At 39.6% G+C, this 27,037-nt stretch overlaps 1 protein-coding gene across 1 annotated transcript; it reads right to left on the bottom strand.

The window, feature by feature from the left end:
• Positions 1-7,109: 7,109 nt before the first annotated feature.
• Positions 7,110-8,746, bottom strand: LOC141617225 (uncharacterized). Its single transcript, XM_074434433.1, has one exon. It carries the CDS (start codon positions 8,689-8,691, stop codon positions 7,306-7,308), a length of 1,386 nt encoding a protein of 461 aa, XP_074290534.1. The 5' UTR covers positions 8,692-8,746; the 3' UTR covers positions 7,110-7,305.
• Positions 8,747-27,037: the final 18,291 nt, after the last annotated feature.

Genomic DNA, 27,037 nt, shown 5'->3' with positions numbered 1-27,037 from the left:
CACCATACCGTATGGCACCTAAAGAGTTAGCCGAGTTGAAGAAGCAGATACAAGAGATGTTGGGCAAGGGTTATATCCGGCCGAGTGTGTCACCGTGGGGAGTTCCAGTCCTGTTTGTGAAGAAGAAAGATGGGAGTATGAGGTTGTGCATCGATTACAGAGAGCTAAACCGTGTTACAGTGAAGAACAAGTATCCTTTTCCTAGGATTGATGACTTATTCGATCAGCTAAGTGGAGCATGTGTGTTTTCCAAGATCGATCTAAGGTAAGGTTATCACCAATTGAGGATAGCAGATGAGGATATTCCAAAGATAGCGTTCCGATATTGATATGGTCATTATGAGTATGTGGTGATGCCTTTTGGGTTGACCAATGCACCAGCAGCTTTCATGGATCTGATGAACCGGATCTTTACACCGTTCTTGGATAGGTTTGTGGTTGTTTTCATCGACGACATCTTAGTCTATTCTAAGACTAAGGAAGAACATGAGGAGCACTTGAGGATGGTTTTGCAGACTCCGAGGGAAAATCAACTCTATGTCAAGCTATCTAAGTGCGAGTTCTGGTCGGAGGAAGTGGCTTTTCTGGGTCATGTGATATCTAAGAAAGGGGTGTCTGTGGATCCTAGCAAGATTGAGGCCGTGACCAGGTGGGAATCATCGAAGAATGTTGCAGAGATTCGGATTTTCTTAGGCCTTGCTGGCTATTACAGGAGGTTTGTGAAAGACTTCTCTACCATAGCGCGGCCTATGACCGCCTTGATGAGGAAAGAGACCAGATTTGTTTGGGATGAGAGTTGTGAGACGGCGTTTCATACCTTAAAGGAACGTTTGACCACAACTCCTATCCTAGCCTTGCCAGAGGGATGTGAGAACTTTGAGGTGTATACCGACGCTTCAAAGAATGGGCTGGGGATTGTTCTGATGCAGGCAGGGAAGGTTATAGCTTATGCTTCGAGGCAGCTAAAGCCATATGAGGAGAATTACCCTACTCATGATCTAGAGCTGGGTGCAGTTGTCTTTGCTCTCAAGATTTGGTGGCACTACCTTTACGGAGCAACCTTTAAGGTGTTTTCTGATCATAAGAGCCTAAAGTATATCTATACTGAGAAAGAGCTTAACATGCGACAGAGACGGTGGATGGAGCTGATTGGTGATTATGATATGGAGATCATCTATCACGAGGGTAAGGCTAATGTTGTTGCAGATGCTTTGAGTAGGAAGAGCGTTCATTCGCTATGTACGACCATGTCCTTGCTGAAGCTGAGGGATGAGATGTCTCAGATGGGGATCTTTATGATAAGGAAGGGGGATACCATCGGGGATTTGACAATCGAGCCAGACTTGTATGAGAACATCAAGAGTAAGCAAGAGTTTGATCCTAAGATTCAGTAGTGGAAGTCAAGAGTGGAGAGTGGAACAGTTTCCAGGTTTTCTATCCATACAGATGGGAGTGTTCGCTTCGATGGGAGATGGTGCGTTCCTGAGGATGCAGAGTTGAGGAGAGTGATCTTGTCGGAGGCTCATTGCACTCCTTATTCAGTTCACCCGGGTGGTGATAAGCTCTACAAAGACCTTAAGAAGACTTTCTGGTGGCCAAACATGAAGAGGGATGTAGCTGAGTTCGTGGCTAGATGTTTGACTTGTCAGAGGGTCAAGGGCGAGCAGAGGAGACCACAGGATAAGATTCAGTCTTTGGAAGTACCTGAGTGGAAGTGGGAGTCGATCTCTATGGACTTCATTGTGGGATTATCTAGGTCACAGCAAGGTAATAACATGATCTGGGTGATTGTTGATCGGTTAACCAAGTCAGTTCACTTTGCTCCTATGAAAGATACTTGGTCTAAGATGCAGCTGGCTTTGGGCTACAGGAGACATGTGGTACGGTTACATGGTATACCCAAGGATATCGTTTCTGATCGTGATGCGAGGTTCATATCCAAGTTTTGGCAAGAGCTGCAAGAGTTGATGGGTACTACCTTGAAGATGAGTACAGCTTTTCATCCGGCAATCGATGGTCAGACGGAGAGAACCATCAAGACCTTAGAGGACATGTTGAGAGCATATGTCATGGAGTTTGAGGGCAGCTGGGAGGACAGACTTGATCTGATTAAGTTTTCATACAACAACAGTTATCATACGAGTATAGGGATGACACCTTTTGAGGCTTTGTATGGTCGAAAGTGCCGAAGTCCAGTTTGTTGGGATGATAGTTCCGAGGCGGTGGTTTTAGGACCACAACTGGTGCAGGATATGGTTGAGCAAGTTCTGATGATCCGACAAAAGATGAGGGCAGCTCAAGATCGCCAGAAGAGTTATGCCGATTTGCATCGCAGAGACATAGAGTTCGCAGTAGGTGACAAGGTTCTTCTGAAAGTGTCACCTATGCGAGGGGTGATGAGATTTGGGAAGAAAGGTAAGCTCAGTCAGAAGTTCATAGGTCCTTATGAGATTTTGGACCGTATAGGCGAGGTAGCCTATAGATTAGCCTTGCCACCGACTTTGGATAGAGTCCACAATGTTTTTCATGTTTCACAGCTTCGAAAGTATGTGAGTGACCCGTCACATATACTTGAGGTGGAGAATATCGAGCTTGATGAGTCCTTGTCCTATGCCGAGGTTCCTAAAGAGATTCTAGATCGCAAAGTCCGTAAGACAAGGAATGGTGAGACCGTTTTACTCAAGGTACTTTGGTCTAATCACAATGTGGAAGAGGCCACATGGGAACCCGAGGAAGCTATGCGGGAACGTTTTCCTAACCTTTTTGATCAGGTATGTTTGGTTACGGGGACGTAACCATTGTCTTTTTAGGGGGGTAGGAGATGGTCGCGTGTATGTTTTGTCTTATTTTGAGTCGGGATAGTAGGCTTTGTGATGCTTTGTGTAGTTCTTTGGTGTTGTTAAATGTGCGTTGGGAAGTCTTTTTGTGTTTGTTGTGTCTTGTTTTTGCGTAGAGTATGAACTTCGGGACGAAGTTCTTTTTAAGGGGAGAAGACTGTAATATTACGGATTTTTATAAGCTGAGTACTCGACCGAGTAGAGCCTACTCGGCTGAGTAATGTTAAAAGTGTATTCTGTTTGGCTTCTGCCGAGGAATACTCGGCCGAGTATGTTGAATACTCGACCGAGTAGAGGATACTTGGCCGAGTATGCTCTATACTCGACCGAGTATCCGGTCTGGCGAGTAATATTTCAGCGGTTTGTTGGGGGTGTGTTTAGGGTTATTTAATTGTGAAAAGCAGTTTCTAAACGTCATTTTACAACCCTAATCATTTTACGATACTCTAATCACTCCCTAATCTTCCACTGTGTGTGAAATCGTCGTAGCCTTGCGTTCAATCTTTCATTCTACCGTTGGTAAGTCCGTAATTCCCTTGTTAATTATGTTATTCTTAGGGTGTTCTACATATATGAATTTGGGGAAAAGGAATTGTGCAATGTGTAATTGGATTATGTGATTATTGTATAGGCGAAGACTTCGTAGAGGAGCCTTTCTAAATTGCCTGATTCTCCGTATCGCTGTTGTTGCTAAGGTAGGGTTTCCCCTACTCAGTTACTGTTAATTGGTTTAAGATGTGTTTGTTTTGTAATTGTTGTTATCTGCTGATCATCGGAGTATGGGTGTTGTGGTGACGATGGTGATGTGGTTGTGTTGTGACAGTTGTGATGCTTCACACCCTAGTTCGCCCTCCGTGGAACCCGCCACGGGAGGGGATGTGCACATTGAGGGACAGGGATTGTTAGTCGCTCGTTGATGAGCTGGACTTGGTGGGGATGGGCTGCGGTCCCCCACCGGCGGAGTGGATTACCTGTTGCGACGGGTAATCCGGCAGGGCTACACACCTCGGTGTGTAGTCGGTTACTGTGGAGGATGATCAGTTGGTTACATTGTTTATTTGTCTTATATTGATTGAATAGTACTGACCCCGTTGTTGTTTGTGGAATCTGCTGTGATCCATTCGGGGATGGTGAGCAGGTTTGACAGGTATTGCTTTTGGGGAGCTTGGGCGGTCACGGGGGAGGCGTCTTTACCAGTTATAGCATCACAGTCTCGAGTCTTAGTTATGACTTTGTAGTTGTTATCAGTTGTTGGATTTATTTCGTTGGTTTTGGATTTGGATTTAGTTGATGTAAACATTTACACTTTTCAATATTTCTAATAAGTGTGTTAGGACAGACGCTTTTGATATGTACTAACCTCGGGCAACCGAGATGGTAACACTCTTTCATGGCTTGGTGGTCCTGGTAAGGCACCTTGGTATGAGGGAGTGTTACATCGGCAACTTGGATTCTCTGTTTTATTTTGTATTTCAGCCACATCTATTGATATTTCTATGAAACATTTGCATGGTATGATTGTTAATGAAGTGCTCGTACTGAACTAATGCCTTGCCAAACAGAGCCTTAATGTATTATTGTTAATGAAGTGCTCGTACTAAATTAATGTCTTCTTATTAACACTCTTTCTCTACCACCAGCAACACCATGTCCTCCACCAGACGACGCTCCCTGCGCCACCATTCTAAACTCCCCCTCCAACCTCCCCCACCTTGAATCCCCACCCCCGACTCAGCTTAATAAGAAAATACGAAACAAAATCCCAACTCCGAGAGTGTAATTTTAAGGCGGTGTTTTAAAAAAATAAAATATAACCATATAATATTGACCTTTATACTCCATAATTAGATATGTCAAATGGGTCTGGTGGGCGGGTTATGAGTTTGGTCATTTCAAGTACTTCCAACCTATGAGTTCTGACACGACATATTGATCAAGCCTAAAAATAACCGTTTTTTTTCAACCTGAAGTTGAAAACGACAATATGATGATAACCGCACATTTAGGGTCAAGTCCCACCCGATCTGTGGCACAAATTGTAAATAGGTAAGTTTATTAAAAAATTGTATTTAAATAAGGTAAGACTAATATAAAATGATAAAAAAAAGTAGTCCGAATTTGTAGAATTTTGAAATAAAATATACTTATATTTGTTTTAAAGCATAATTTTTAATAAACTTACCTATTTACAATTTGGGCCACAGATCGGGTGAGACTTGACACTAAATGTACGGTTATCATCATATTGTCGTTTCCAAATTCTTGAAAAAAGCGGTTATTTTTAGGCTTGATCAATTTGTCTCTATCAGATAGTATAGGTTGGCACAAACGTAAGATGATCAACAAAAAATTGACATCTCGCAAATTTGCTTTACTATAATAGTATAATGTATTTCGTAAAAGCAAAAAAAGTCACAATGAACCTTGGACAACATTGTCAATTGTCATGAGCATGACTTCATAAATGGACCACCAAATATGAAATTTCATGAAAAATTATTTTCCAACCAACTTGTTTTCCCTCTCTCTTTATGAAAAACCGGGTAACATTGAAATTGGTGGGAAGGTTGAGCATGACCCCACTTCTTAACACAAGTATTTTATTGGCTAATTAAACACACATGTTGCAACTAATTGTCTTTCCTTGATTGTTGAGCCAAAAATAAATGGGTAGATCATATGAAAATACTATAATAGTACAATGTACTCCGTAAAAGCAAAAAAGTCACAATGAACCTTGGACAACCTTGTCAATTGTCATGAGCATGACTTCATAAATGGACCACTAAATATGAAATTTCATGAAAAATTATTTTCCCACCAACTTGTTTTCCCTCTCTCTTTATGAAACATTGAAATTGGTGGAAAGGTTGAGCATGACTCCACTTCTTAACACAAGTACTTTATTTGCTAATTAAAGACACATGTTGCAACTAATTGTCTTTCCTTGATTGTTGAGGCAAAAGTAAATGGGTAGATCATATGAAAATGGAGGGAGTACTCATAAGTCATACCAAACTACTTGAATAAGATTGTTGTATAATTATAATGACTCGACTTGAATAATAAAATAACCCGATCATAATGACTTGACTTAAATAACCAAATCCAACTCCCGAACTTGACCCAAAGCCTATATAAGTATATAACCCGATCTAAATGTTTATTATGACAAACTAACCATTATCCATAAATAACTCAAAAAAACTAAAAAAAAAAACTCTCTAACAACCCTATCCTCCATCAATTATATGCGGGACTCCCATCGATTATCAATCGATCGATGGTAAGCCCAAAATTGTTTCAAATTTCAATAATATGCATATCTATCTTCTATTCAATAAAAGTCTCCCTTTTGGTGAGAATTGTTTTTCCGTCCCTTATTTCGGGGGTTTTCCATTCATTCGTGGGTTTATTCTCATCAGTAATATAGCCAAGAGTAGTTCGTTGATGGTTCGTAGCGTGTTCTCTCAAAGGGTACAGGTGATTTATCAACGATCTTTGAAACCAGTCAGAGGTAAATCTTATCTCATAATAACGAAGGATCCCCTCAAAAGCTACACGAAGATAGCGATAATAGGACGAACCGAATTGTCAGATGATGTTTTGAAATCTCTAGTTTATAAGAAAGTTATTTTTCTTTGGTTTCCATTAGATTGGTTTTCGATTATGAGTTTATATATATCCTTTGTAAGTGTTGTACGACGTTTTATTAATGAATTATTCTTTACTTTCAAAAAAATAAATAACCTAAAAATAACATATACGTATTCGAAACTACCTGACCCGAAATTTGCAAACCCAAACCCGGCCGAGTTGACTTATTTGCTAGTTCTACTCATATTTATTATGATACTCTCTCCATTCCATAATAATCTTCTTAGTTTGAGTTGCACAGACTCAAAGATCACTTTAACTCGGTTTTCCTCCATTTGTATTCCTTCATATTTTTTCACATGATATGAAGAGGTTTGTGAATTTGGGGCTGGTAACGAGCCAAGCCCGAACTTGGCCTTACTTGGTTTGTGCTTAAGAACCAAAACTCGAGCTCGAGCGGATCTCAAGCTTACCCGATCGAGTTTGAAAAAATGTGCTCGTTATAAAGCTTGCGAGCTTTAACGCGAGCCCGAGCCCAAATCGAGCCTATATATAAAAACTGTTTATTTTTTTATTTTTTTCTTCGATATTTTCAATAACAAGACTCGAAGGTTATATGTAAAAATATTTGGCAAATCAACGAGACATTTAATATGTGATACAAAAATTAAAATCATGATAAACGTTTTTTATAAAATATGAGCAATATGTTATGTAATCACACAAGTTCGAGCCGCTCGCGAACTTTTCGAGTCGAGCCAACCTTTGATCGGCTTGACTCGTTAAGAACAGCTCGCACGAGCCGATCTTTGACGGAGCCGACCTCGAGTAGCTCGCGAGCTGTCTCGTCTAACACCCCTAGTTGTGATTATCAAGAGACAACATTCATGAACTCCTCATCAGATTGGAGTGCAGTCATAGTATTCAAAGGTAAACAAATCTCAAGATCAATAGACCCTTCTCCATGAAAACCTGGGTAAGCAGCAACAACCCCTCCAAATTTATAACCATACCCACTCCTGACTGCTACAGCCTTACCCAACCCGAATTCATTTCCGTACATATCGAACCGTGGTGAATGTGTGATCGTCAAGCTGTTGGAATCAAACAGGTTAGCCGCTTGGAATACAGACGGAGAGTTCAACCATGCCTTGATACTTTCACGAAAAGACGAGTCGTTATGGTTTCCTACAGCTTGGTTCAACAAAGAAGCTACCCACCCTAAGTCCCGCTCAACCATTTCTTTGACTGTTACTTTGCACTCAATGGCACCTGTGCAATTACCAAAATAATTTTCGGGTAATTTGGGGTTTAACCTAGGCCGGTAATTTCCCACAAAGACGCATTTTAAGAGGTGATCATGGGTCAGACCGGGTTTGGACCGAACAATTGTTCTCCAAACCAGAGCTGTTAAGGCCTGTAAGGACGAAATTTGATTGTTCCCACTTTCATTACGAGCTTGGGCTTTTAATCTTGCCACGGCTCTAGACGAAAATTTGAACATTTTCTCGCAATTGCCACTCTCCTCATATTTGCTTATGAATTCGTAGTGATCGGTGTAAGGAAGGGTAACAATCGGTCCATAACCGTCGGGAAACCAACGGTTATGGACGGGTAGGTGCGAGTTTAACACACTTTTATCACTACCCTTATTATAATTATTATTATTATTGTGTATTTCAGACCATACGTTCATGAAATGCCAATATGAGGTTCCGTCTAGTATAGTATGGTTCATGGAGCAACCAATAAACACCCCATCTATGAGTTCAGTGACTCGAACCGATAATAAAGGTTGGTCATGACCGTCATGGTTCACGGCCTCGTTGTGGTCGAAAAATGAATGAACCACTGACGGAATATCATTACTTACCGGATCAAGTACATGAGATATTGTTAGGTCTTGGGCGGTGGCATGAATGAACCTAGCCCCGGGTCCTTTGACACAATCCACAAAGATTACGCTTTCATGTCGATTTTCGTCTATGTGTGTAACGAGTCGACCCGCTAATGGATAGAAATGAACCAATGTTTGAGAAAGTGAGTCTTTGAGAGTTTCAAGGAATTTGTAGATGGAAAATACTTGACCATTACTGAAATGTAAAGGTTTAAGGAACATTAAACCTTGTTGAATGTATTGTAAGGAGAGCATGGATAAGTCCATTGGAGCTAAGTAGTAAGGTTCTTTAGAGTTTTGGACATTATACTTTGGTTTGATGAAACTTTGGGATACTTGCTTAACATTTGCTGAATTCATCCTTTCAAATTTGTTCCTAGCTTTTTATTTTTAATTTTTTTTTAAGATTTTAGCTAATGTAACAATTTAACATGTATGATTAATCAACTTTGAAATTTATAGCGTGGTTATGATAACATTAATAGTCAAAAATGGTAGGTGTGTGTGTTATCATACATTCATACATGTTAATCAACTTTGAAATTCATAGCGTGGTTATGTAACAATCTAACATGTACGAATATTTTGTAATTAAAATATTAATATTTATATATTTGAAATAATAATTAATTTATTTTTAGTTTTTAGTACTTTAAATTACAAATATAATTAATAAATCAACTTTGCGTTGCACGGGGTAATTAACTTAGTTAATGAAAAAAATATTATAAGGCTTTAATTTTTACATATAACTAGATTTTGTGCCCGTGCATTGCACGGATTTCAAATTTGTCCTTCCTCTAATTGTTTAGACCTTTTAATATCATTTTAAATGATACACAAAAGTTGTATTTCAATTACTCAAATAAAGTACTCCGTATAAAAAACAAAGAATTACCCTCAATACGGAGTAAAATATCCCTCTCCCATTAGTTGGTCCAAATATAAATTTAGAATTAATCTCTCTTCATTAATAGCGTGTCTGATAGAAATTCATTTAGATGTTTACAATTAAGATGCATGCGTTATCCGAATTTAGAACTGCGTGTATCATTCATCAATATTAAACAACACAAAGAGTAGCTTTTTTTAGTTGTGAAGGCGTGTGTTGAGATGAATTATGGCACCATGCGTCGTTTATATATTGGAGATTTGCAAATAATTTTACGGAAGGTTTGGTTCTTCTTTTAGCCATTTTAGCATTGCCAGACTTCTTTAATTATCGTTCTACCTCTAAATAAAAGTTGTTATTCTATCTTAGAATAATTACAATTACTAATTTATTAATGCAGAGAATAAGTATATAATTTAAACAACTTATTTAAATATTATTTGTATTTTTTTTTATAGTTTAGGTAGTTCTAGAAGTCTTCCCTATATAATAAAAATATGTGTACTCCACTGAATACCAATACCAATTTTATTGTTTGAAAATAAGGAATCGATGAACTTAAATTTATAATGTATACAAATATGCTAGGAGAATAAAATTCTAATGGTTAGAAAATTACAGAACAAAACTTAACCAATATGAACAACCCTGTTAAAATTAATTTACGCCTCCCTAAAGCTTGTTAATCTAAACCCCACAACGCTGTCAATATATAATACTATAATACTATAATAGTAGAATATGGTCATTGAGATGAAGCCTCAATATTTGAACAAAATTTAACGATTTAAGCAAAAATAAATGAAAAAATAAACTTAATAATATGTCATTATTATTCAAAAAAGCAATGGGTAAGAGAGACACTGATCCGAATTAATTCAGTGGGCATTAGATATAGATAATCATGGAGTACCATAAAATACCAGTTTCGCCGAGTCCAATTTCATGCACCTGAAAATACGAAGGAAAACAATTAGCGATAATTAATATGCGAGAAATTATACAAAAGCAATAGAATAAAAATAAAAACACATAATAATAATAGACATAAAATAGAATGGGGAAGGAAAGTCGTATTTGTTGTTGCTTTTTATATGCATGTTAAAGGGTATTTGTTACAAATGTAACTGTATCATATTAATTAGATAGAGTTTGTTTTTTAAGTAATATATGATAAATAAATATAAAATTTTGGGGGATAATTTACATATTAATATATCTGTTTTAATCTCTATCTTATTTAAATTTTATCATTAATATTTTTTAAAATTCTCTATTATTTATCTATTTAACTTTTTTTATTAAAGTTGGAGTTTCTAGAATTGCCTGAAAAAAACCTATTTTATATATATACTAGATTTTATGCTCGTGCGATGCACGGGCCTAGAATAATGTTGTTTCATATAATTCTCCTAGTCATGGCTTACAATAGGTCATACGATACACACTTGAATTGTAAAAAGCCTTGTTTAGTACTCATGAGCTAATTTTAACTTACCTAAATTGATTTTAATAGTACCAATGAAATTTAACACTCGAGTAAATTGAATTTAAGTCCAATAAAACATGCTTTATAACACTAAGGTCCTGTTTTTTCCGTTGTATTAAACTAAGGTCATAGATCAAATAAATGATACTCTTATTCAAACTAAGTTAAAATATAATCATGTCCTCTTTATATGTAGTAGTATGGCAATAGCAAGCACTCCCATTCTACTGCTAGAATTGTACACGACAACAATAATATGAATATTAGGCAACAAACAGAATAGTACACTCCTAATTGAGTTTATACAAATTTTCATTTAAGACGGATATATAACAGATAAATCCGTCGTAATAAAGTGGTACGGAAGACCTATTATTATTATGTATATAATGGCTGTGGCAGACCGGCCCTTCTCTCAATCACTTTGAATCAACTAAATTAATAGATATGGCAACGCGAAAAATTCCGGAGAAAAGGCAAATTCTCGTTTAAAGCAGGGGTATATGTTTAAGTTTAAGACAAGTCAAATAATATGAATAAGACAAAAATAGAATGCATATATAAATATATTGGAATAACAAATCTCTTATTACGATATTGGTTACGATACTGCTCGTTGATGGGTACATTCAACTCGTCTACTAATTATTCTACGATGATTTTTAGTTTTGTAATATAATCTATGACATAAATTCATGCAAACAAACATATTAAATACATGATTCAAAATTGTGTCATGCTAGACTACCAACATTAATAAGATCAGTTTCTAATTTAAATCCAATTTTAAACAGAAATCATTTACTATCTATTACTAAATTATTATATAGACTGAAATATAATACATGTAATAGTATTTGACTTTGTCTACGTAATTAAGCTCCTCGAGTTTTCACGTTTTCCTCGACAACATTTATTATAACCAGAATATGCTCTCTTAGTCTGTCGTTTGGGAAGGACAAAGGCCTCGTGAGAGCATGGCAAGGTTAGCTTGTTCTACTCTTACTTTCCGAGTTCTCGCTATAGCCAAATATGAGGGAACAATAACACTACTAATATATAGTTGAAAAATATTAGAGCGAGATTTACCCTACAATAAATTATAAAACTGTCAGTTTGATCTCATATCATGAATTTATTTGATTATAGTTAGCTAATTACTCAAAAGCCAAAAATATATAAAGAAAAATAAAACAAAGCTAACTTTTAAACTAATTCGGATGATATATTTATCGTTTTAGGTAATTCATCACGCTAAAGTAAAATAAGATCACTTACACAGTGTATTAAAGGTAAGTGACTTAGGCTTGCTTGAAACCTCTTAATCACTTACTTGTCGTCGAAGGCAATGGCTAATCTTTGTTGTTCTATTCTCTTTTGAATTTTGATTGTCAAAATTGTACTTCCTGCAAAAATAATAATGATGAAAATATTAGAATCTCAAATATTAGGCAAGATATACCTAAGAATATAATTTTAAAAAAAAAACTTCTATGCATATAAACATGATATGATATCAAATGTAATATAATCATAACGATAAGTAAGAAGAAAAAAGTTAAATCTTATCAAAGTAAGAAACCACATGGTAAAAACGAATCATGAATTGCGCTTAAAAGTTATTTTTATATATGCAAAGAGCCAGTTATTCGTTTCCATTGAAATACAAACTTCTTAAAGAGAAACTAGTTTTAAACCCGTGCAAAATTGCACGGGTATGTATTTGGGCAAGTATTAATGTTCTTAGATGATTTTTTTTTTTTTGCATTTCTATTGTAATTATCTAATTGGTCTAAATCGGCGATCTACGTAATTAATGTTTACACTTATTTCAAATACGTATTCAAATGCAATGAGTTAAGAGGAAATAACGTAATATACTATTGTAAATAACATTTGCATACATAAAAAACCTTACATCCCGAATAAAGAAATGTAATTTAATAATCTACTTTAACATATAGAAATTATTCTAAAAATTGAAAAATTTCATGATATACTACATTAGTAGTCGTAGTAGAAGTAGGCATATCTGAATCACAAATTAGAATTTTCAAGCCTTCTTTTCGTGTGACCCTGGAAAGTGCCACATAAAGCTGGCCATAACTAAACACTGGTCTTGGAAGATAGATGCTGACCTGAGATAATGACTGCTCTTGACTCTTGTTTAAGTTACTATATGCAACACATTATCAGAAAAATTAGGAATTGTTTTCTTACCAATCTTATCTATATTAATACAAAAGACAATACTCAATCCTCAGCGCGCCACGTCACTAATGCAACCTCTTTTTTTTTTTTTTTTTTTTTGGAAATTCATGTTATGGTGGGACCCGTTAGTGTGCAATGTATTTATTTTTCAGATTTCCGTCTTTTCAAACATGCGATAAATTCCGTCTTGCAACAAATTCTATGAAAAAATTCTATGAATTAATATTATGAAATAATTTTATACATTCCGTGTAAAGAAAATTAATAACATATACGCAGAATGAATTACAAATGGGAGTAAATAAAATTGAATTACATAATTTTTAAAACAAAATTAAATAATAATAAAATTACATAATTACGAGAAGGAATTACATTTATATACGGGATAGAACATAAAACGCAAATGAATTACATACATAATTTTTTAAAACTACATGCTACAATAATTTTTGTTTAAAAAATAAATCTTGACGGAGTATTTACTTGGAGTATAAAATATTCATGTATTTTGGTTAATATTATTGTACCATGCAGCAACAACATCACAACATAATTTTTTAAAACTACATGGTACAAAAATGTTTGTTTAAAAAATCAATCATGATGGAGTATTTACTTGGAATATAAAACTCGGCTTAACTATCAGCCGCGCACACCGAAAATGGTAGGCGACAATGATAGGCAACCGAGTTAATTTAGTCTTCAACTAGCATTTAAAGCATTTTTTTTTTTTTTTTTACTCTAAAAAAACAAATAAATTTTAATTTAATTTACAAGTCATTATGCACTACTAATGTAGTGTATCATGAAATTTTTCAATTTTTAGAATAACTTGCATATGTTAAACTTGATTATTAGATTATATTTCTTTTATCCGGATGTAAAGTTTTTTATGTATGCAATTTTTATTTACAAGAGTAGATTACGTTATTTCCTCATTAACCAGTGCATGTCAACACGTGTTTGTAACAAATTTAAACATTAATTATGTAGATCGTTGATTTAGACCAACTAGATAAGTACAATAGAAATGCAAAAACAAATATACATCCAAAAACATTAATACCGGCCCAAATACATACCCGTGCAATTTTGCACGGGTTTAAAACTAGTATAAAGTCTATATGACATTGCACCAAAAACGATTTCATGAAAAGTGTAAAACACATGAACTGAAAGTGGTATCTCAGAACCAGTTAGAGGTATCACCCTTGTACTGTATTCAAACCAAATCTTGCAAGGGTGAAATATTGCCATGTCGAGGCCCACTCGGTTTGAGGAAATGCTGAACCTTCTGATTTTGTATGTATTCCCTTCAGTAAGTTGTTCTAGGAAAATCCTTGTCAACCTCTGGTTGATTGTTGCCTGAATGACGTCTCCCTGTTTCATAAACATGAGTATGGTTTTGGTTAATCATATACTTACTTTTCACATTGAAAACAACATCAAAGAAAAGAAGGCTTACATTTACGTCTAATAGAATCAGTTCAACTCCTTTTACGTCATTTGGCTTCTTGTCTGATGTTTTGTGCCATAGTCTCATAACCCGAACAGTGATTTGCTCTGTTCTCGGCGTTTCTTTCTTGATGTTGGCGATGGGAATACTCTTAACATATGCCATTGTGTAGTTTTTTTTTTTATGCTTTGTTATTGTTTTGATGGTGAGTTATGTTGGTCTGCACTGATATTTATACTCCAAAATAAACATAAGTTGTAACCCTAACTGACCACCTATGCCATGATTCCGTTTATATGCAATTACTTTTACTTATGCCGATTATCTATTTATTTCATAAAATATTTTCTATGACGGAATTTGTCGCATGTTTGTCAGAGACGATTTAAAGAAATAAACTCTTTCCACGTAAACGGGACCTACCATAACCTGAATTTCCAAAAAAAAAAAAAAAAAAAAAATTGGGTGAATGACGTGGCGCATCCTATGTTGAGCATTGTCTTTTGCATTAATATAGATAAGATTTCATTTTGTAAAAACGAACGACTTTTTTTTTCCCATTAATATCAATAATGAAATATCTTCATTCTTTACCGGAACTAACTAACTTTTTTTTTCCCTGAAATCCCTACCTTTTCTATAAGGCTGAAAATGTCTTTTCTTTTGGTATAAGTGGGCTACTAGTTTTTAACCCGCGTAAAATTACACGGGTATATAATTCAATATTGTAAATTAGCAATATTTATAAAAGAATATAATTATATTTTCTATGTAAATTTGAATTATAAATTACATTTGTAATTATCAAACGGGACGTAAAATACATGATGTTAATTTTTGAGAAATGTTCAAACTTATTTGTTTTTTATAAAACTTATTGTAAATTAGCAAGATTTATAAAAGAAAAATATAATTATATTGCCAATTTTTTTTTTGAGAAATGTTAAAACTTATTTACTACTCTACTTTATTATTATTATTATTATTATTATTATTATTATTATTATTATTATTATTATTATTATTATTATTTGGTATAAATTTATTTGGTATAAATGATACACTAAATGAATTGGGAAATTGGAAACCATGCAAACAAAAGAAAAACGTGGGTGGGTGATGGGATGATGTCACTATGACATCATGTGACACTTTTTCTCCTAATGCAATTGTTGCTTGTATTTGTGACGTGGCTTAACCATTGTTGTTTATTTGCTCTTACTTTAATAGAATTAAGATAGGTGACATTGTCAGTTGACAACCTACGGCTTTTATTATGATAAACATAATTTAGACAAACAAAGTCAAATTCTAACTAACTATTATCTTAATGTTAAATATATGAATTAATTTAAGTAAAAAAATTTCACAAAAGAATCGGATTATTTAGAAATGTCTTAAAATTGATCTTTAATATAAAAAAACGTGAAGTAGTAGTGGTAGAATTCATACTCATCTAGTATTTCTAGGATTATCAATAGGAATTAGTAGTGTATAGAACATCAGATTCTAATGTTCTTTTGCAGTAATAATTTTTATTATTCTAATTTTAATCTAATTTTATTTTTATTAAATATTTGTTTTATAATTAAGTAGTTCGAATAAGTTGGACTCTTTGTAATCGCTCGAAAAAAAGTTTCCTTTATTAATATAGACTAGAGTTAATGCTCGTGCGATGCACGGGCCTATTTGTATTCTCTGTCATGTATAATGTCGTAAATAAAAAATATTTAACCTCATCTTGTTTGTATATGCTCACTTTAATCAAAGGAGGTAGAGAAGCTGCTCGCATAAAACACATGAGACTGTAAGGGAAATACGATTATGAGGTAAAAAGGATGAGAAATATGCTGTTTTTGTAGTCTTTTGACTCTATATTTATTGTACATGGATACCTTGCCACAACCAATTTCTTGTACATAAAACTGTACTCGTAGCAAGGATGCAAAAACTAAATCATCACAACGTCCATTTGTTAAATAACTCATATGATCAATGAAATACAAATTGATTATATTGAACAAAAATAGAATAGAATGAATGGATTAGCATGCACATATTAAGTAATGGAAAATACTCGTAGAGATTAATATAAATGACGGTAGCAAGAGTTATTAAATTTGTGACCTCCGTAGACTCATGGATCATGCACTTAGTCAATAATAAAACAAGAGGTGAGAGCTATAAATCTATAATGCCCATCATTTATATAGTCTGGCCTTTCAAAGTTGTAATATCCGATATACATTGACAGGGGAAGAACACTACTCTTTTCACTATCGCCATCTTCAATGAGATTTGCCTTTTCATTATATACTCCAACTATCATTATTTCAACTCCGGTGAGATTTGTTTCAAATACTCACATCCTCTATGAAATTGAGTTTCTCCCTCCGTCCCAGTCAATAGTTTTATCAAGGGTAAATTATTCACTGAGACGGGGGAGTATTTATATTAATTTTAAGAAGTTTATAAAAGTTGGAAACTCTAAGTTTGCTTGAAAGTCGTTCATAAAAGTTAAATTCTCTATAATTGCTTGAACATCGGAAATTTAGAACATCTCCTTATATATCAATAAACATACATGATATTTTATACGTTTGGCTTCAAGTCTTGAACACCACCGCCATTTTTATGATAGATCGTTTCAATGGGCTAAAATGTGTCAAATTAAAACGACTCAAGTATATTACACTAATTAATGAATATTAAACTCTTCTTTTTTATATCCTCTATGCATTTGTACTCACACCCGCTGTGTTTTCTGGAACAAAATCAAAGAGAGTACTAATCACTTGAAAGTTGTATCTTTTCTCTTTTTTTTGGACGGAAAGAGCATAAAATTGTATTTTTTTCAATCACTCAGAGATACATATAATATCAAGACTCAAGAGAAAGTCTCCTAAGATGCGGAACACTTTGAAATACAAAATAGGTACACTTATTATGGAAGTAAGTACGAAATCAACCAAATTTTAGTCTCATCAAATTTGTGCCTCTAATAAATTGCTTAATATCTTAAAATATGGTGTATACCTTTTCTATTTATAGTTGCCGTCTATATTGATATTTGTTGATATATATAATCTCAATATATCATGTATCCATTTTAGGCGATTTATTTAGTTACTTATTTAATTACGTGGACTAATTTGTGCAAATAAGTTATACAAGGATCTTACACATTTAGGTGATAATGTATATAGATCCATGTTCAGATTATTGTACATGAACCTAAAATGTATATCTTGACAAACTCATATATAGCCGGCCTCAAAAAATTTATATAATACAATTTTGTTTTATATTAAAAGAAACGGATTTAACAGTTGTTTTATATTTTGTTTTATACAATACAAAAATATGCACTCTAGAAACATATTTAACAATGGTAAAAAAATATGAGCATTTTTTATGTATTAAAAGAAAAAAAATAATTCACATCAAATCCGCACCATAAATTACAGTAAACTCATTAAAATGCAAAAGAAAACTAAATAATTGTACGGATTTTAAACGATAACAAAAAGAGATAAAATATTGCTTGGTAATAATTGGATTATTGTGTGTGTTAAATCATTTTGAATGTGCACGGGTCACAATTTTTTTTGTCCTATTTGACTAATTAACGATACGAAAAAGGAGTCAAAATCTATACAATAATATAAAAAGGTTAATTGAGGGGTAATTAGAAAATCCTACTTGGCATATCTAAATGGCTTTCAAAGACTAAAAATCACACATTCTAAAATCACCCTACAATAGACGTAAAACTGGAAAAAAAAAATAAAAAAAAAAAACCTTTCATCTTCCTAACCTAAGCCGTTCCACAAATCAATGTTAACCTCATTTAACACAAATCAATGTTTATGAATGATCAATTACTACGTATATCACAAATCAATGATTCAATTACTGTTCCGGGTGTAATTCCGGAGCAGGGTTTATGACCACTTAAGCTTGTAGAATGACGTCGTTGCTTGTCTCTTCCTTTCGCTCTCTCCTGTAAAGATGAACAAACTGAGGGCTCGGCTTGGTACCGAGCGTACTCACTCCGACGCTCAAGTCAGTAAACTTAAAGAGATAAGTTGTGTGTTAACTTGGCAAAGTATATTGTAGAGAGATAAGGGAGTTTATACAAGATTATTTGGTTAGTTTTTTGGGATCCTCTTCTCAATGAGAGAAGTGGAGTATTTATAGACTTTCACCTTTTGTCACGTAGTGGCCAAGTGGCCAAGTGGCTAGTAGGTGGAAAGACTGTCTTACCCTCGGTCGGGGGACCCATGGCAGGCCGGCGGGCCTGGTTGACTCCATGCCGAGGGGACTTGGATGTGAGTACGCGGATATGCCTCTCGGCCGGCTAGTTGCCGAGACCGAGACCCAAGTGACAGGCCGACAGGCTTTGTCGGTTAGGCTGTTAATACGTTGACTTGCTGTCATTTATCTTTGACCTTGCTCAATGTGTTGACTCGATCAGCGGGTGCAGAATATGCCCCATCAATTTGCCCCCAGCGTAGTCTATGTCGTGGTATGGACCTTCGATGAGTGTTGAGCGTATTCTGCGCCTGTTGAGCTTCTTCCTCGGCTTGGTTCTGTTCAGGCCGTACCATATCCCCCCTCCACATGGTTGTGTAATGGACATCCAATGTGGAAAAGAAAATGGCGCTGGCCGAGACCAAGGTTGAGGATGCCGTGTGCTTTTGATTGCCCCCGGCCGGTGCTGCCAAGCTTGGTTGATCAGCTGGCCGTTTAGCAAGTAGATACCAAGGAGCGTGTCGAAGAAGATTTGTCACTGTGTGTCGATTGACATTCCGTGGCTGCATGCTCGACACGTGGCCTGGTGCTGATTGGTGGACGCTTCATGGGCTTTGCTCTGATTGGTCCACTGAATGGGCTTTGCTCTATAAATAGAGCAATTAGCCCCTAATTTTGGCCATCAAACTTCATTTTCTCAAAAAATTTCCTCTCTCTTGTTTTTTTCGAAGAAATTTCTCTCTAGTCTTCAAAGCGTTACTCGGCGTAACACTTTCTTCCAAGGTAAACAAACAAATTTTTCCCCAACTTTTTACTTGTTAATTAACTGTTGTCACCATGTCTGCTGCCGATGCTCTTCCTAGTACCTCTACTCCGGGGGGGGAACCGTCGCATCCTGATGAACAGGAGCCACTGGTTGTCACCCCGATAGGGTTCGGGGGCCGCAAGTCGCCTTCTCCTGAAATTGATGAGAAATTTTTGGAGGGTATTGATGATGATGATGAGGAAAGGACCCATTCTGACGTAGAGAGGCCGTATTTCTCGTGGCACGGCGACGCCTGCTCGATCAATCCTGATCGTGTTTGGACAAACAAGTTCGCTAGTTGTTCCGGGCCTGATCTTTTTTAAGACCATTACTCCTTCGGCAGGGGGTATAGAATTGTTATCCCTGAGGGTGATCAGGTGGTCTGTTGCCCTCCCGAAGACTGTATCGGCGTGTACATCAGACATCTGGAGTATGGGCTCCGATTTCCTCTTAATGAACACGTCGCCGCCATAATCAAAGCTATGAACGTCGCCGTGGCACAACTGCATCCGTTGGTCATTAGGACTATTATTGGCTTTGTATGGTTATGCCTTTTCAAAGGGGAGGCCCCAACGGTGAACCTCTTCCGCCGGCTCCACCATCTTCGGCAGACTACCCTAGGCGGCTCGGGGTGGTACGGCCTCTGAGCCGAGCCGGGTTACGTCACCGTTTCCAAGCTGACATCTTGCAAGGACTGGAAGGGGCGGTGGGTATATGTTGAGGTGCCGAAGGACTATCCACTGCCCCGGTCCTTTCAGAGCCGCGTCAACTTGCGGTGTGAGAGTCAGGGGGAGCATGATAGATATGTCTCCCGGAATAAGCTTAAGATGGACATCAAGAAGGTCTATCTTAAGGAGGACGAAGAGCGGGCAATGAGCATGTTCGAGGCTGAGAAGGATGGCACGCCGAAGGGATGGATGCCCCCGACGCAGATCGTCCTTCAATACGAGCCACTTTGCCACGTCGGCCTCATACCGGCCCTCGGCCAGGGTGAGTGGGGTCGGTGTGAGGCCCACCTTTGCTTTTTATGCTTCTGTATTTGCCCCGGTTTACTTCTTTTACTTAACTCTTGCTTTGTTTCTTGCAGATCGATTTGGCCGTGATCTCCCCGTCTCTATTCTAAACAAGTTGGGACTCGACCAGGACGGGAGAGTTGTTGAGCTGCATCCTAAGGCCGCGCCACGTGATCGCAGACCGGCCCCGCACGAGCTTATGGAGCAGGCGATGAAGGCAATAGATGTGGCGGCGACTCAAGCGGAGATTGGCGGTAACGTGCCGCGCCGGAGACCAAAAACAACGTCTGCGGCGGCTACGACGCCAACTCCCACTCAATCTTCAATCCCCGCAGTCCAAAAGGAGCAGGTGGTCGTCAATGTTGACGAGGATGTCACCGTTCTGGAGGGTCCTCCTACTTCAAATAAGAGGAAGGAAGCAACGCCTGCTGCTGCTGTTACCGAGGCAGGGAAAGAAAAGGGGTCAGCCTGCCCTCTGTCCAAGAAGGCCAGAACTGGTACGGATCTAACCCATGGCTCGGATTTAGCAGGTTCTTTAGGCGTTCCTGATGACAGGCTCTCTGACATGTCAATGAATGTTGACATGGATGCTTTGTCCGGTTTTTGTAGATCGGCCGTCGCCTACGGTCGTTCTCACCGAACGCAATTGGAGAAGCGACTGTGCAGACGGGCGATCAAAATGTCACCGTCGACTCCTCATCCCAGAAGGTTTCCCCCGCTCAGCTTAGGGCGGAAGGCATAAGGTTGTCCAAGAGGCCGGTGAAGTGGACTGAACTAGCCGGCGCTCATATTATGGAGCAAGAAAAGGTCATGGCTCAAGCCGGCCCTGCGCTTGAACGGCTTAGGCTCGAGCTTGCTGCTTCTAAGAAGGAGGCCGAGAGGACGAAGAAGGACTTCCAGGCCGCCATGAAGGACTTTCTTGCTGAGCGAAAGCTTAAGGAGGAAGCCGAGAAGCTGGTCCTAGCCGAGAGAGCCAAGGTTGAGGCCGCATTGGGCGATGCCGCTAAGTCATGGGAGGAGAAAACCAAATTTGAGGGCGGCTATCAGGCTATGGTTGATCAAAGGGAGAGATGGAAGTCCCTGCATTCGGCCGAGTCGAAGGAGCACAAGGGCACAAAGGCTATCCTTGCTCAGAGGGAGAAGGATATTGAGACGCTGAAGACCGTCATCATCCCTGACATGTGTGCCCGGTACCGGGACCAAGCTGAAGATGCTACCAGGGATGCAATTAAAGAGCTCCTTCCCGAAGGCTCCTTCTCGTGGCAAGACTTTGACCGGCTTCTAGATGAGAAGGCCGCTGCTGCGGAGGCCAAGGCCGCGGATGAGGCGAAGGCGGCGAAGGCGGCGAAGGCCGCTCAGGAGGTTGCGGAGAAGGCGGCCCGGGATGCTAAGGTGAAGGAGGCCAGAGAGGAGGCTGAGAGGGCAAAGGCAAGGGAAGCTGCCAAGCTTTCCTCTGGGCCGCCCACCGTTGGTGATGTTGCTACTGCTGCCGGTGGCGAGCAGCAACAAGCATAGGGAGACGGGCGGTCGTCACCAGATTCACCCGGCCCTTCTGACAGCTTCAGCTGTTCGGGGGCCAACTATTGAGCCTTTCCTCCCTGCCATCCTTTTGGCGCTTCAAGTCTTATGTTTGTAACCTTTTGTTGTTCTTCTTTTTTGTTAAACTTTGGTAGGTTGTGTTTAGGCTATCCCTATGGAGACGGCCGTCGACTTTGTTTTGCCCCACCTGTAAACATTTTTAATAAAGTTTGTCTATTTGCCTTCGGCTTGGCCGAGGCTTTGCTCTCATTCTCCATTGAGTTGTCTTCTTACGTTTTTAACATATTGAGCGCTTTTTGTTTTACCTTCGGCTTGGCCGAGGCAGTTAGATTGCGTATCTCAACTGTACTTAAACGTTTTTTAAACATGTTGGCATGTCGGTCGCTTCCTCCTCCACTCCCGGTCTTAGCCGAGGCGGTCAGATTTACGCTTCCCAACTGCTGTTGTGAACATGTTAGCGTATCGGTCGTTTCCCCGTCACTCCCGGCTTTGGCCGAGGCAATCGACGTTACGGCTCGACAGCGTTCGTATCTATAGACATATTGATCGCTTCCTCTGCCACTCCCGGATTGGCCGGGGCAGTCAGATTTGCGTTCTCAACTGTACTCATACGTTCTTAAGCATGTTGGTCACTTTCGCGAGTATCAACTGCATTTGTAGTGATTTGCCACTGGCGTCTACTAAGCATGTTGGTCGCTTTCGCGAGTATCAACTACCATTGCGGTGACTGCCCGGCTTTGGCCGTGGCGTCTACCTTGGTACGACTACGGAGGGGACTCTTCACTTTGATGGAAAACTTGGATCACTCTTCATTAGATATAATCACGCGTTGGGGTGCCCACAACGGTCTCGGACACCTCCGCCGCTATATGAAGTATTTTCTAAGGTTGTCTGTGTTCCAGTGGCTCATTAGAGGCACTCCCTCCATGTCCCCGTCACACCGGTATGTCCCCGACCTCATTTCTTCAACTACCTTGTAGGGTCCTTCCCAGTTGGCCGTCATTTTACCATGGATGTTTCCTTTGTTTGTTGCGGCCGACTTTCTTAGAACTAGATCTCCTACTCTTAAGTCCCTTTTGTGGACCCTACGATTGTATGCTCTTCTCATTCGGTTTTGATATACTGCCAAGTTGAGCCGTGCCGTATCTCGACTTTCTTCGACCAGGTCTAGGGAGGCTCTCGTGGCCTTCCTCATTTTCGATTTGGGTCAAAGGTTTTCGTTCTAAATGTCGGCACCGCTTCAATTAGCGGACGGCCTCAGACCCATAGACTAGGTGGAATGGACTGTACCCTGTTGCTTCTTTTTCCGTGGTTCGAAGTGACTACAGGACGCCGGGTAGTTCATCAGCCCATCTTCCCTTTAGATCTTCAACCTTCTTTTTCAACCCGTTCAATATTGTTTTATTAGCTGCCTCCGCCTGCCCGTTGCTCTAAGGGTGGCAGACGGAGGAGTATGCGAATTTGATACCGAGCTCTTCCAGCCAATTCATCACCATGTCACTCCAAAACTCTCGGTCGTGGTCAAATACCATGACTTGGGGTAACCCAAAACGAGTTATGATGTTCTCCCAAATCACCTTTCTTACGGCCGCCATGGTCTTGGCAGGTACCGCGACAGTCTCGACCCATTTGGTGAAGTAGTCAACGCGACGATCAGGTACTTCCTTCCTCCGGAGACCGTCGGAAATGGTCCTAGTAAATCCATCCCCCATTGTGAAAATGGTAGGGGACTAAGTACCGGTTGCAGGTCTCGGGAAGGTGCATGTATTACCGGAGCATGCATCTGACAATTCTTGCACTTCTTGGTTTTGGCCCTGGAATCTTTCAGCATGGTAGGCCAGAAGTAGCCGGCTCGGAGAGCTTTGTGGGCTAGCGTTCTCGCCCCCATGTGATGTCCGCAGATGCCTTCGTGAATCTCTGTCAGTATAAGCTCCGCGTCGGCTGGGCCGACACATTTCAATAGTGGTCTTATCACGGACCTTCTGTATAATTCTCCTTCGAACACCAAGTACCTTGCGGCGATCCTTCTTATCTTCTGAGAGAGACTGCGGTCCTCCGGTAACTCTTTTGTCAGTTTGTATTTCATTATCGGAGTCATCCACGTCGTCTCGGCTTCGATGTCGCCCACCATGCCGACGGTCTCAGTGATGCTTTTAGCATTCCTGATATCCACCAGCACGGTTCGACTGACATTCTTGATGCTTGAACTGGCAAGTTTTGAGAGAGCGTCGGCTCGGTTGTTCTCAAACCTGGGGATGCACTGTATTTGGAAAGATTTCAATTTTGCGTGTCAGCTTTTACCCTTTCCAGGTACCTTACCATCCCATCGTCTCGAGCCTCATACTCTCCTCGGATTTGATTAGTTACTAAGAGCGAGTCTGTCTTCAACACAATGTGTTCCGCCCCGGCAGCTCTAGCTAACTCGACTCCAGTTATCACCGCCTCATATTCGGATTCGTTATTTGAGGCCGAGAAGGTAAACTTCAAGGCGTACTCAAACTCGTCCCCGTTAGGGCTGGTGATAAGCATGCTGCTGGGCTCTGAGTACATTCGCCGTGGAGGACCCGTCGGTATACACTTCCCACACACCGGGATGTGATTCTTCTTGATATGTGCACTCAGCCAGGAAGTCTGCAAGCGCTTGCCCCTTTATCGAAGGTCTCGGCTTGTACTGAATGCCAAAGCCGGAGAGCTCCACTGCCCATTTGATAAGTCTGCCGGATTTTTCGAATTTTTCTAACGCTTTCTCCAATGGCTGGTCGGTTAAGACCGTCACGGGATGCGCGTCGAAGTAGCGTTTCAGCTTCCTTTCGGCAACGACGACGGCGAGGGCTGCCTTTTCGATTATTGGGTAATTTCTTTTGGCGGCCAGCAGTGTATAGGGATGTCAACGGGTCGGTTTCGGATCGGGTGGAGCCTCACCCGAATCCATCACCCGACACCAACTAGTCCACCCGATCCACCCGTCACCCGACCAACCCTCCACCCGAATCCAACCCATCCGTCATCCGCGGGTGAGTCGGGTGGATCGGGTGATCAAACGGATGAGAAAAATATTAAAAAAAAATACAACTAGTACTGTACAAACTAATTAGATGCATAAAAATTTGTTTAAACACATGAATTTCACCAATTATAAGATGAACAAGTTGATTACTTGTCTTTTCTATAACACAAACGGAGTATTTATTGTATTAAAAAAGCAGATCTGGTGGTTGATTCCACCACCGACTGCACAAACAGAGTATAGTTCAAGGTTGAACGCCTTATGTCGGCAATAGAGTGGTAAAACACGGAGCACGACGGTGGTAGACATCCAGGGGAGGGTCGATGGTTTGAGGGGTTAGAAGGAGGTTTGTGACTGGTGGTAGTAGGAGGAGATCAAAGAAGAGCGTCTTTTTCGAAGCTTTGCCTTGGTCGGAAATAAAGAGAGAGCGAAAGAGAGTAGAAGAGGGCGGCTGTAAATAGAAGAAAATGACAGATTATATGATTAGGGTTTTGGTAGAATGATGGAAGGGTATATAAAGGAGGGTGAAAGTTATTTATTTTTAATTCTTACCGGGTGGATGGATCGGGTGACGGGTGAAAAATCTTCACCCGAACCCGACCCGACCCGTCACCCGATTCACCCGTCACCCGCTTTTCATCCATTTAGTTCGGGTTTTCATCCACTTAAATTGTTCGGGTGGATCGGGTTTAGGCGGGTGCGGGTGAAATTGACATCCCTAGCAGTGTATGGCTGATAAAGTAAATTGGGTGTTGCTGCTTATTTTCTTCCCTGACGATTACGGCACTGACCGTGGCCGAGGTAACTGCTAAGTATAGATATAGCGTCTCCCCCAGCGTCGGCCTGGACAGGGTCGGAAGTGTTAGAAGGTGGGCTTTCAGCTGCTTGAAAGCCGTGCTCTTTCCTCCCCCACTAAAGTCTTTATTCCCTTTCAAAGACTTTAAAGAAAGGAGTGCTCTTGTCGGCCGACCGAGAGATGAAGCGGGCGAGGGCCGCCATCCTTCCGGTCAGCATCATAACCTCTTTTCGATTTCTCGGCTCCGGCAGGTCTAGTATTGCTTGGACTTTCTCTGGATTGGCATCAATTCCCCTGGCGCTGACGAGCACGCCGAGTAACTTGCCGGCCCGGACACCGAAGTTGCATTTCATTGGGTTAAGTTTCATCTTATATTTCCTTAGTGAACAAAATGTCTTGCTCAAATCGGCCAAGTGCTCGCTGTCAGACTTGCTTTTTACAATAGCATCGTCGACGTAAGCCTCGATGTTTCGCCCTTTTTTATCTTGAAACACTTTGTCCACCAGCCTAGTGTAAGTTGCGACAGCGTTCTTCAAACCGAACGGCATCATTTTATACATGTATGTGCCGTTACCGGTGATGAATGCGCACTTAGGCATGTCTTCTTCGGCCATAAACACCTGATGATACCCTGAGAAGGCGTCTAGCAGGCTTAGCATGGTGTAGCCTGCCGTTGCGTCAATTAAACTATCTATTCGAGGCAAGGGATAACAATCTTTAGGGCACGCTTTATTAAGATTGGTAAAATCAACACACATCCTCCACGCCCCTGACGATTTCCTCACCATTACAACATTGGCTAGCCACTCAGGGTAAGTACAAGGCATGATAAAGCCCACCGCTAATAGTTTGTCTACTTCAGCTTTGATGGCCTCATCCTTCTCGGCCGAGGAGTTCCTCATCTTCTGCTTGACAGGGCGAGCGGTGGAGAGTACGTTTAGCTTGTAAACGATCACCTCCCGGCTCACGCTTGGCATCTCGGCGGCTGAGTATGCGAAGACATCTTTGTTCTTCCTCAGCAGGTCTAGGAGATCGGCTCAGAATTTTGGCTTCAGGCCGACACCGACAGTTACGGTGCGCCCTGGGTCAATTTCCACTTCCTCGGTCTCGGCTCCTTCGACCATGTCGACGTTGGTGTTCATCGGATCACCCTCCTGCTGTAAGGATGGGCTCTTCCCTTTCTCTAATTTCTTCGCCACTTTGAGGGATTGCATCTTGCACCCCCTGGCAGATACTTGGAC

Source organism: Silene latifolia, chromosome 1, assembly GCF_048544455.1.
Source record: "Silene latifolia isolate original U9 population chromosome 1, ASM4854445v1, whole genome shotgun sequence".
NCBI classification, from domain to species: domain Eukaryota; kingdom Viridiplantae; phylum Streptophyta; class Magnoliopsida; order Caryophyllales; family Caryophyllaceae; genus Silene; species Silene latifolia.
Note: the sequence above shows the minus strand (reverse complement) of the source record. Positions and strands in the feature narration are given on the sequence as shown.

Bases quoted from the DNA above. Each gene is read 5' to 3' on its own strand.
- LOC141617225 (XM_074434433.1), bottom strand. From the start codon at position 8,691: ATGAATTCAGCAAATGTTAAGCAAGTATCCCAAAGTTTCATCAAACCA.